At 47.8% G+C, this 12,758-nt stretch overlaps 1 protein-coding gene across 3 annotated transcripts in view; it reads right to left on the minus strand.

Moving 5' to 3' along the window:
- The window catches only part of LOC147018194 (annexin A2-like), a 104,156-nt gene that overhangs the window by 8,869 nt on the left and 82,529 nt on the right, over positions 1 to 12,758 (minus strand). For all 3 annotated transcript variants that reach the window (XM_085897655.1, XM_085897653.1, XM_085897654.1), the window contains 3 exons: positions 12,506 to 12,599; positions 12,269 to 12,367; positions 8,115 to 8,173 (listed from right to left, as the gene is read on the minus strand). In XM_085897655.1, coding sequence (XP_085753781.1) covers positions 8,115 to 8,173; positions 12,269 to 12,367; positions 12,506 to 12,599 — 252 coding nt within the window. The remainder of the gene's footprint in view (positions 1 to 8,114; positions 8,174 to 12,268; positions 12,368 to 12,505; positions 12,600 to 12,758) is intronic.

Consider the following 12,758-nt stretch of genomic DNA (forward strand, 5'->3'; position numbering starts at 1 on the left):
CGGTTCAAAGAACTAGAGGGGAGAGTGAGGGAAATACAGTTGGAAGAGAAAAAATGTGAACACGATGGGGAGTTGGAACAATTGAAGGAAGAGATAAGAACAGGCAATCAGGAAAGAGAAAGCCTAGAATGGAAGATAAAAAGAGGAGAGAGACAGCTCGAGGAAAGGGCGGAGGAATTGCTGGAAAAGTCAGAACAGTTCGAAGAACTGCAGGGAGAATTGAGGGAGGAAGGAGAAAGGGAAACAAAGCTCGAAAAGGAAAAACGCGAACAAGATGGGGAATTGGAACTACTGAAGCGAGAGGTAAGGGCAAGCCAGTTTAAAAGAGAAATCCTGGAAGGGGAGATAAGAATGGGAAAGGAATGGCAGAAAAAACTAAATGAATACAGTAAAAAAAGGGACGAATTAAGGAGTGAAGCGGTGGAAAGAAGAGATGAAATGAGTGAAGAAGCATGCAAATTGAGAAAGGAATTGGCAACAAAAACTTCTGTGATACTGAAACACGAAAACAAAGAAAGAGGATTACAAGACGAACTGAGGATGTTAAAAGAGGAAAGGAAGACAACAGAGAATGAAGCGTTAAGGAACCACACTGAGCAGATTGAACAATTAGAAGCCAAAGCAAAGTTGGAGTGTGCGGAGATGAGAAAGGAATTAGAAAAGAAAGCTTCTGAGTTCCAGAAACACCAAAACAAAGAGAGGGAATTACAAAACGAGTTGAGGATGGTGAGAGAAGAAAGAACGACAACAGAGAATGAAACGTTAAGGAACCACACTGTACAGATCGAACAGCTGGAAGCGAAGGGCAGATTAAGGAATGAGGAACAAGAAAGATTACTGAAAGAACAAGGAATGAGACAGGAGAAGGAAATCAGCCAACTGAAGGAAACCACGAGATTGCAGAATGAGATGCAAAAAAGAGTAATGAAGGAAGAACAAATAAGACAGGAGAAGGAAGTCAGCCAACTGAAAGAAATAACGAGATTGCAGAATGAGGAACAAGGAAGACAGTGGAATAGGAAATACAAAGAACAAGGAATGAGACAAGAGAAGGAAGTCAGCCAACTGAAAGAAATAACGAGATTGCAGAATGAGGAACAAGGAAGACAGTGGAATAGGAAATACAAAGAACAAGGAATGAGACAGGAGAAAGAAATCCGTCAATTGAAGGAAACGATGAGATTGCAGAACGAGGGACAAGAGAGACAGTGGAATAAAAAACTGAAAGAGTATGAATTTGAAACTGAACGACAAAAGGAAAAAAATAGGTTGGAATACGAGGAGAAGTTGAAGGAGCAAGGAATGAAACAGGAAGGAGAAATCAGGAGATTGAAGGACACAAGGAGATTGGAGAGGGAAGAACGAGAGGAACAATGGAATAGAAAACAAAAAGAACATGAATCTGAGGTTGACCAATTGAAAGAAAAGCTGAGGCTGGAGTACGAGGAGATAGACAAAGAACAGCGAATGAAACACAAAATGGAGATGAACCAAATGAAGAAATCCATGAAACTGGATAAGGAAAGACAGGAGAGGAAACGAGGAAGAGTAATTAGACAGCAGCAAATGAAACACAAAAAGGAGATTAACAAAATGAAGAAAACCATGAAACTGGAGAAGGAAGGACAGGAGAGGAAACGAGGAAGAGTAGTGAGAGAACAGCGAATGAAACACAGGAAGGAAATGAGCCAATTGAAAGAAACAATGAGATTGGAAAACAAAGAGCAGGAGGAACAGTGGGAGAGAAAACAACAACTATATGAGTGTGAAATTGAACAACTAAAACGGAGAGCGAGATTGGAGTCAACGGAGATTGAGGAGCTCCGGAGGGAGAACGAACAGCTAATGGGGCTCAGAGAGAAAGAACGACTCAGATGGGAAGGAAAAAGGAACCAGGAAGAGACAGAAATAAGGAACAAGGAGAGAAAATGTATAGAGACACGGGAGACAAGAGACGAGGTGAAAGTAATTGGGAGGGAGAGAAAAGAACAATTAAGACGGAAAGCAAGGAGGAGGTACGCAGAGATCGTGAAAGAGCAAGGAGTGAAAAACAGGGAAGGACGGGAGCAACTTAAGGAGAAAGCAAGGTTGACCTACATAAAGATAAGGGAAAGACGCCAGAAAGAAGCAGAGACCAATAGACACGAGGAGACGACAGAAAGAATAAAATGTATAGAGACACGGGAGATAGAGGGTGAATTGGACAAGGTTAGTGACGCACACACACACACGGAGGTAGTGGAGGATAATGGGGGTGAGCTGGTGGACTGGGTAGAGACCCAGTGCGAGCAGCGGGATGGCCTCCTCCAGGAACGAGGGGAGCGAGTATGCCCCCTTGAGGCGAGTCACGACCAGGTGGGTTCGGTCGTGCTTTGCGAGGTCGAGGGGAGGAGTGCTGTGGACAGGTGCACGGAGAGCTTGGGGGGTATAGAGGCCCCGGAGACCCTTGTGGGGACACGAATCCCCAGTGTGGTTGTCCCTGTGTGTGTGGTGCAAGGTGTGAGTGCGTCCCCGTGTGTGGAAGCGACCCCGTGTGTGAGTGGTGTGGTGGCGATTGTGCCGGAGTACGTGCTTCCCAGCACGCCGTGTGTAAAAGGGGAACCGCAAGTGGAAGAGGCCGTGTGTGTGAGTGAAACGGCCAGTATGAGTGAGGGACCGCGGGCGAGTGCCCCCGCGTGTGTGAGTGATATGGTTTGTGTGAGGGATATGGCACGAGTGAGTGAAAGGCCGCGAGTGCGTGGAGCCACGTGTGCGAGGGAGGTAGCATGCGTGAGTGAACGGCCGAGTGCAAGGGAGACCGTGTGTGTGAGAGAGCGGTATGTAAGGGAGATGTCGGTCGGCATGTGTGAACATGCAGCCGCGTCTCCCAGTGTGAGTTTAATGGTGAGGTGTGTTAGCGTCGTAACACGCGGGAGTGCGTGTGTCGAATGGCGACGACGGCGACATGTGAGGAAAGAAAGCCGGGTGGCGGCTGTAGTTGTTTCGGGGAACGTGCCGGGTTCACCCAGCAGTGAGCACGAGGTCCGTGCTGTGCAACGCACGAGGCCCCCACGTGCTCGCTTGCGAGAGTGAAGTCCCGGTCCGGAAACGCACGCGGTGGATTTGCCGATCCCGCGGACGGACAAAGTTTAGGCAGGATTACGGATTTGGACCGGACGGGTTCTCCACGCGGGCGTGTGTGTTAAGCTCCAACGGGCAAAGCACATGTGTTCGCGTGGGGAACCCCTCGAGACGTGGGGCTTGTGTTTTTTTTATGCGCACGGTGACGCCATGGCTGCACGTGGGGTTGGAATCCGGCAGGAGGGGTATCCCTGCCGGATGGTACCGTCCAAGGAGGTACGAGGTACACGTGCAGCTGCATGACGTCACGGGCAGGTGCAAAGTGCGTGAGCTGCAAGTTGCCGCGCTGGTGCTGCGCATGGAAAAAAAAAAAAAGCAAGCCTCACTTTCGAGTGCACAGGATTCCCTGGCAAGGGGTGGAAGACCCCCTTGAGCAGGGCACAGGATGGAAACTAGTTCGGGGGAAGGGTTAGCTTAGCTAGACCGGCTCCATGGGGCAGGGGTAAGTCCTCATGGGGCCCGTGGAATGGATTAGTTAGAGGGATTGTAGCCAGATTTAGGTTGGGAAATAAAATGATTTTTTGATTTAGGAGACAGTGACAGACTTGTGAATGTGTAGAGGGGACGTAGTTGAGCTACGTAGTGTTAAATGGAACGTGCTATAGTTTAAGGGACGACGTGGGAGCACGAGTTAGTTTGGGGAGGTAGTTAGAAGGATGGCAGAGTTCAGCGGTGTGTGTGTTGAAAAGTTGTGAGGTGAGTACATGTTGAGTGAGTGAGGCCAGCGGGTCTGTGTGTGTGGAGCGAATGTGGAATGCATGGTGCGATGAGTGATTGGGGGGAGGAGTGACTCCCGCCCAAGGGACCCCGGGGTCAGTGTAGACTGAGTTAGTGAGTTAGTCAAATTAACAAATATGGAAGTCGTTTTGTTGTTGGTGGGGAAGTAGGCTCGAAACCCATTTGGAGGGGTGCAGGAGCCCTGTTGACAGGCTGGGAGCGTGGTGGCGAAAGGTGAGTATCGCTGAGTGGGTACCCCGGGCACCAGGCTAGTCGGCCGTAGTAGGCCAAGGGCCCATGGGGGGCCGGGATAGCGTAGTGGGCACGGGTGCGCCTGCTTGGTGCGGGGGCCCGGGGCGCCATTAGCCGCGTGGGCAGTGTTGTGGGCACGGGTGACCCTCGGAAAGGGGCCTGGGAAGCCAGCCTGCCACGTGTGCGTTTCAGGGGAGGTGCCATGGGGGGCACTCCCCGGTGTTAGGGAGCTGGTAGGCTCGGAGGCAGTGTAGTGCCCGGGGGTGCCATAGCGGGAGATTCGGCAGAGGGTCGTGCCTGCCAAAGGGAGCCACGTGTCCCAGCCATGAGACCGTGTGAGGGCACGGAGAGAAAATTGGAGGGCGAGGCCCGAAATTGTGACGACACAAACACGGGCGACGGGAATCTGAGTTGTTAGAACCAATAGTTTAAGCGAGAGGCGCTTGTTGAAAGCCCCGGGGTAGTTTAATAGGTTAATGGTTAGGGTAGATAGGAAGTGTACCCCTCCGCACCATCCATCCCTTCACTCTCGTTGTGGGCCGCTGGACCCACTTTGTGTTATAGATCGCTGAAGTCTGGGGAGACCATTCTGAGGCTTCGTTGGGCCTCGACACAGGACGCTAGCTCTCCCTTATTCCCCTCCGGGAAGGGAATGTAGGGGTTGAGAGTAGGCTAGGTGACAGGATAGGTTAGCCGAACAAAGACGATAAAGGGGGTTAGGGGACGATTTATAGTGGGGAAGTAAACATAAAAACAACAAAAAAATAAGTTGGGGCTAAATTGGGGTTTGACAAATTAAGGGAGTGGGTATAGACAGTGACAGGCAAAGGCGATAGGTTGGGAGGGAGACCGTAGAGTAGGTCCGAGCCCGCCTTCCGAGTGGCCAGCACCACCGCACTCCCTCCACCAACCTCCACTGAACGGCAAAGGCTGGCCAGCTTCATCTGCTGGCTGCGTTGCTGCAAGGCAAAGGCCGGCCCACTTCATCGGCAGCTGTTGTTTTGCTGCAAGGCCTGTGCCGGCTGGATCGTCTGCAGCTGCTGTGCTTCAAGGCCTGTGCCGGCCAGTTCATCTGCCGGCTGTGTTTGCCTGCAGCGGCCTTCTTCTGCGGGCTGTGTTTGCCTGCTGCCTTTGCCATGCCATGCCCACTGCCCCTGTTCACCAGCTCCGTTCAATTTTTGCTTTGCCCCCCCTGTTCATTTCCATGTGCGCCAGGATCCGCAAGGCAACAGTTTGCAAGCTGCGAGAACTGCCCTGTTGGCAGCTGCAACACGGGCCTGCAGTGGCGGCCTGTGCACCGTGTTTGCGTCCATCCATTCATCCCTCCATTCGTTGTGTTCATTGCGTGTGCCACTTGAGCTGGCACGGAGACTGCGTTTGTGCAGCCCATGCACCGTTGTGGTTCACTGCGTTCAGTTCAAAAGGGAAGGCCTTGGACTGCGTGTGAGCAGCCGGCCACGTTCCCTGTCACCTGCATTGTTTGAGTCAGAGACTGCATGCGAGCAGCCTGGCTCCCTGCTAACTGCTTTCTTTTTGCAGAGTTCAGTGATCCTGGGCCATGGTTTAGTGTAAAATTTGTAAGTCAAGGTAAGATGTACTGTACATATGAGTGCGCCCCCGGCATGTCTGTCTTAGCGCCGGCAATTTTATTTAAGTCGTCCGTGTGAGTGGGTTTGTTTAGGTAGTTACTGAGCCCTCAGGTTATTTATTTTGGGGACACGAATACCATGAATGTCGCACTCAGGGATCCGTAGGTAAAATGTACTAGGGGAAAACTACACATGATGGCACACGAAAATTTGACGACTCGGGACGAGTCTGTAAAAAGGGGAGGGGGTAGTGTTGTGGTTGACGAAATTCGCAAACCACCATTCAGGTCCCTTAGGTGAGTTATCTCTGTAAGTATATGTGTAGTTAGGCCCAAACCCGTTGTTTAGAGGGAATAAATGTCATTCATTCGGGCTGCGACCCCTCTAGATCGCCGTTTTTCTTTTACTATCTTTATTTTGGACCAGCCGCCATTACTACCATTACTACCACCACCAACCACGTCTCACCAGCCATCACACAACAACCACCAACCGCAACGCCGCTTCACAACAACAGCCACGACCTTTACCGTCACAACTCGCCCTCGCAACCATCGCATCACTGTCATTCCCGCGCCGCTTGTGGGCACCGATACTGGACTCGTGCAGGGCGCGCACCGAGCAGCGGGTGCAGAAACCACAGCCTTTCCGAAGAAAACGGATCAAAAACGACTCACGCCCACTTCTGTTCCGTCCTATCGGCGAGCGTGGGGCGATTTGGCCCCGCCTCCAGGTGCGTCGGAGTGTGGTCGCTATATGCAGATTCGCAGATCAAAAAGCATTCACGCCCACTTTTCTTCTGTCCAATGGGGAGCCAGCCAGAGGTAAAGGGTCGAAGGTGAAGGAGCGAAGCCACGGGGGCTATAAAGGGCCGCGTTCGCTCGTAGTTGAGTCAGTCAAGTGGAGTTCCGAGCTGAGTTGGGAAGAGCCAGTCAAGAGAGCAGTTGGACGGAGCTGTGGAGAGTTGGAGAGGTGGCGGCGGCGAAGGCGGTCGAGGGGGTGCTCGTGTCAGAGTTGGGGAGCTGCGGAGAGGAGAGGCCGGCAACGCGACCGAGGTCATGGTGGAGACGCTCGTCGCGGGACCCGAGCCAGGGAGATATCCTCCTTCCCCCGAGCATCAACAACCCCCTCCTGTTTCCCCCCGCGCTGAGATAGTGCGAGAAGGGGGCCCCGTTCCCACCCCATTCCAGACACTGTCCGCGAGGCCCGCGGAGTCGGGGCGCCACCACCACTTTGCGGCTCATCATCAGACGGGTAGGCCCGACGCGGTCTCGGCCCCAGGCCCGTCTGCCCCCCATCATCCTTGAGGGTGGTCCTTTTCTTTTGCTTTGAGTATATGTGTTGTCGGCGCCGTCTGTGAAGTAAAACTGTATAAGTGTTGCCGTGTGCTCGGTAGTCGGTGGTAAATCTGCATTGTGTTTTGCTTTTACATTTGCTTTTTGTGTATTATTGTGTGTTTCTCCTTCTTTTACATTTGCTTTTGGTGTAATTGTATATGTGTGCTTTCCGTTCATCACGAAATAAATGTGCTTTATGTTGAACTGTTTCTCCCGTTTCGCTTCGTCTTTTCTCTAATTGAATCTCCATCTTACTTCACGTAAAGGGTTGGTCGTGGGCTAAAACGCCCGATAATTAATCGAACCGTCCAGGTTGACGATAACACCGCTCGGTTATCCCGATAGTACGGAACGGGTCGCTTAAAGTGGCCCGTTACCGAAGTTGACCTGCGGCGAGGTGCGATCGCCCGGTCTACCCTCTGTGTGGGTACTTAGGTAGGTCGAATTTGGCGAGCAACCCTATCCCACGCGGGGGGCCGATTGGCACGATCGTGGTGAGGCCGAAAGGCCCACCCGTGACTAGTTCCCGGCATTAGTCCGAGAGGGTCACGACGGGATTGTCCGTCCGGTGGGCGACGTGCCGCGATTCGAGTTACGTGGCCGCTCGCACGCCGGCGGGCGCGAATCCGCAACAATATATATACACACACATATATGCATTTCTACATGACTGACACTGATTTTCATACAATGTGATGGCATACCATGCTGCTATATATACACACAACTGTTATGAGGCTATGAACCCATGTGCCACAATAACACTTGATGCAAGGATCCTGATGTACAGGACATTCATGCCACTGATCAACCCAGTTTAGGCATCCATTACACAGTCAACAAGGTTTCTGAAGTGTCGCTGGGAAAGAAGATAAAATTAAAATGCAGGCTCTGGTTTCATCATCGTGGGACTCCTCACATCATAGTTATGAAAAACAAAACAAAGGACTCCTTACGACTAAACTGTCATCTGGGGAGCAGTGGAGCAGTTGACACAGTGATTCGTAGTGGGCAGTTCAGTGTTTTCACACACCATGACCAAAGCAGAAGTTATATTTTAATATCATACATTTATTATCATGTGTATATAAGAACCCACCTTGATGTTTTCATTTAATTTGCCAGCAAAATATCCAGAGGGGCTTTTGGCAAAATCCGCTGCAAAGGAGAAAGGATTGAAGAAATCAAGTTATAAATCAGAGTTGACATTAAACTTTGGCGCCATAAAAACAATCCAGAAGGAACTTGAAGGGCACTCGGTGCAGCGCATACCTCCGCCACGTAATGCCTGATCCACGAGAACATATCGGGCCCATTACATTTTTGAAATATCATGCTATATATTGTTTTTGTCCCTACCTCTCAATGGTGAAGAATCACTGAAAAAATTTATCGTGGTCAGATCCAAATCCAGATCTTCACCAAAATCTAATCAGTTTGTGTCACACACCCAACATACCCACAAAATTTCACCCAGATCTGTTCACAACTTTTTGAGATATCCTGTACACAGACATTCAAACAAACAAACAAGCCGGTAGGCGACATGGGTGGTCGCTATATAATTGCATACCAGTGATACAGTTTTTGACGGATCGGGCTGAAAATTTTTGATAAAGAGGTTGATTATAGTGCGCATAAAAGCACGAAGCCGATTTTTGATTTTCGGGAATTTTTTTTTTTAGGATTTTTCCAAAAATTTCAGTCCCGCTGCTTGGCAATGGTGGCGTCCATAGCAACGCTGCTCAAAAGCATACAACTAGATCCTGGTATGAACCTATCCGTCAAGTTTCATCAAAATCGGTTGACTCTTCTGTCCATTACATACAAACAAACAGACAGACATACAGACAAGCCGATAGGCGACGAGGGATTCGCTAGGATCGAAGCGCTGGATACGATGCTTTTCATTCTGACCGATCCACCGACGAAGATTCATTGCCAAGACATATTGGTTCACATACAATTGTTCCTCTGCCTGGCAAGATTTTTCCTATTGTGTATTTTGCCAACTGGCACTCCTCATAAAAAATGACAGTAAATCGACACGCTATTTTTGAAGGATTACCATTTGAAAAATAATCGGTTTGCTGTTTTGTGCTGTGGAGCCCAACGTTGCACACACACACACACACACACACACACACACACACACACACACACACACACACACACACACACACACACACACACACACACACACACACACACACACACACACACACACACACACACACACACACACACACACACACGCGCACACACAAAATCCAATAAACTTTTCTCAATGCTCTTGTTTGACCACACCTCCTGAGCCACACAATATTTTTCATAAGCCATGCTCACTTTCCACAAGCCACGCCCACTTTCCTACACCACTCCCACTTTTCATCAACCACATCCACTTTCCCTAAGCTCCGCCCACTTTCCTAAGCCCCTCATAAAAAATGACGGTGAATAGACACCCAATTTTTGAAGGACTACCATTTGAAAAATAAAACCTCAATCAAAAATCTGCTTGAGTAAAATTTTCTAAATATCTCGAAGTGTTTAATTCAGAAGTCTCGCTTCTCTACATTCAAAACTGAAGGACAAGTATTGAAAATACTGTATGCGGATTTTCGGCCACTGCACAGCAACGGGTAGTTGCTTGGCAACTAAATTTAAACACGCACATTCCCAACAAATACTGCACATGTTGGCAAAGTTTCATCGAAATCTGTTCGTTGGTTTGTGCTGTGGAGCCTCGCATTGCAGACACACACACACACACACACACACACACACACACACACACACACACACACACACACACACACACACACACACACACACACACACACACACACACACACACACACAACACGACAATAAGGGATATCTCGCGAATCCAATAATTGGAGGTGGTGTGTGGGTGGGGAATCGTTTTTGGCAAATAAATAAATAATTAAAGGTGGTGTGTCGGGAGGAGAATCCGAAATGTTAAATAAATAGATAATTGGAGGTGGTGTGTGGGTCATGGAATCTTTTCGGTTAATATATAAATAATTATAGGTGGTGTGTGGATCGTGGAATCGTTTACGGAAAATAAATAAATAATTGGAGGCGGAGTGTGGGTCGTGGAATCGTTTTCGGTAAATAAATAATTAAAGGTGGTGTGTGGGTCGTGGAATCGTTTACGGTAAATAAATAAATAAGGTATGTGAATCGTGGAATCGTTTTCGGTATTGAATAAATAATTGGAGGTGTGTGTGGGTGGGGAATCGTTTTCGGCAAATAAATAGATAATTAAAGGCGGTGTGTCGGGAGGAGAATCCAAAATGTTAAATAAATAGATAATTGGAGGTGGTATGTAGGTGGTGGAATTGTTTACGGAAAATAAATAAATAATTGGAGGTGGTGTGTGGGTGGTGGAATTGTTTACGGAAAATAAATAAATAATTGGAGGTGGTGTGTGGGTCGTGGAAGCGTTTTCGGTAAATAAATAATTGAAGGTGGTGTGTGGATCGTGGAATCGTTTTTGATAAATACATAATTGAAGGTGGTGTGTGGATCGTGGAATCGTTCACGGTAAAGAAATAAATAAGGTGGTGTGTGGGTCGTAGAATCATTTTCGGGAAATAAAATAAAAAATTGGAGGTGGTGTGTAGGTGGGGAATAGTTTTCGGCAAATAAATAAATAATTGGAGGTGGTGTGTGGGTGGAGAATCATTTTCGGTCAATCAATAAATTATAGGTTTGCTGGTTTGTGCTGTGGAGCCTTGCGTTGCAGGTGCACACACACACACACACACACACACACACACACACACACACACACACACACACACACACACACACACACACACGGAAAACCCGATAAACTTCTCTCAATGCTCTTGTTTGACCACACCTCCTGAGCCAGACAATATTTTTCATAAGCCACGCCCACTTTCCATAAGCCACGCCCACTTTCCTACACCACTCCCACTTTTCATCAACCACGTCCACTTTCCCTAAGCTCCACCCACTTTACTAAGCCGCTCATAAAAAATGAGGGTGAATGGACACCCAATTTTTGAAGGACTACCATTTGAAAAATAAAACCTCAAACAAAAAATCGGCTCGAGTAAAATTTTCTAAATATCTCGAAGTGTTTCATTCCGAAGTCTCGCTTCTCTACATTAAAAACTGAAGGACAAGTATTGAAAATACTGTACGCGGTTTTTCGGCCGCTGCACAGCACCGGGTGGTTGCTTGGCAACGAAATTCAAACGCACATATTCCCAACAAATACTGCACATGTTAGCAAAGTTTCATCGAAATCAGTTCACTGGTTTGTGCTGTGGAGCCTCGCGTTGCAGACACACACAAACACACACACACACACACACACACACACACACACACACACACACACACACACACACACACACACACACACACACACACACACACACACACACACACACACACACACACACACACACACACACACACACACACACAAACCCCGACAATAAGGGATATCTAGCATATATAGCGAATCCAACAGACGGAAAACCTGAGAATAAGGGTAGTCTGGCGACCACCCAATGAAAAATCAATCACTCAGAGTGACACTTGGCGAAATAGAACGGCACTCGGTAGAGCATATATCTCCGCCAGGCTGAATACTCTACATTTTGTGTGCCACTGATAGGTCGGATCTGAATCTGGACCTGAACCAAAATTTAATCGGCTTGGTCTTGTTACCTAACCATCTCGTCCACCTAGTTTTGTCATAACTCGTCCACAACTTTTTGAGATCTCATGCTAAACAGTTTTGGCCCCTTCTCTCATTGGTGAAGAATCACTTAAAAAATTCTCGTATCCGGATTAGGATCTTCACCAAAATCGAATCAATTGGTTCTTGTCAAACACCCAACCTGTCCACCAAGTTTCGTCAGAATCCATCCATAACCTTTTGAGATATCATGCTATATATCGTTTTTGGCCCTTCTTCTCAATGGTAAAGAATCACTTTAAAAAATTCTTAGATGCGGATCTTCACTAAAATTAAGCCTTGCTGTCCTTGGCCAGTCACCTTCACACACAAAAATTTCAGAACGATTGCTTGAAAACTGAGCAAAAATCGTGTGACAGACAAACTTTTTTCACCAAGTAACAAACAGACCGAGAGGGGTGAAAACAACCTCCTTCACCTTCGGTGCTGGAGGTAAAATTGAAATTCCAATGAAAAAAAAAAAAATCAAAACTGGTTAGGCATCTTACCCAAGCCCACGAGAGTTTTCCTCACATCTTTATTCTTCACTTCTTTATTGATGTCAACATCCAAGGGGTTGTTGCTCAGGCCTTTATAGCATTGCATCACTGGATGTGGGTCGGTTGGTAGGACGGTTAGCACACAGATAAAGGAAATTATCCACATCGTTAAACTCCTTGAACATTCGTCACTATAAGAATACCGTTAAAAGTTGTCAAAATGAAAGGAAAGTGAGATTATACAACCTTTTTTGAGATTTGGAATGCTGCGCAAAGAGAAGATTTGGATGAAGGTTTCCAAGTTGGTTCCCTTTTTTTGTATTATGTCTTGGTAGAGAGTCTGGAGGGAAAATGGATTGCATGTTTCTATAGAACTACAGCAAATGAGATTGAACCAAAAAGGACAGGAATAATGATTGGACCTTTCTCTTGTCTTACCCACGCAAATGTGGAATCAAAAGCTTTGTATTTTATCGAACATAGCTTGTGAGATTCAATT

This window comes from Eptatretus burgeri, chromosome 10 (genome assembly GCF_056783735.1).
Source record: "Eptatretus burgeri isolate ZD-2024b chromosome 10, Ebu_testis_v1, whole genome shotgun sequence".
In the NCBI taxonomy this organism is placed as follows: domain Eukaryota; kingdom Metazoa; phylum Chordata; class Myxini; order Myxiniformes; family Myxinidae; genus Eptatretus; species Eptatretus burgeri.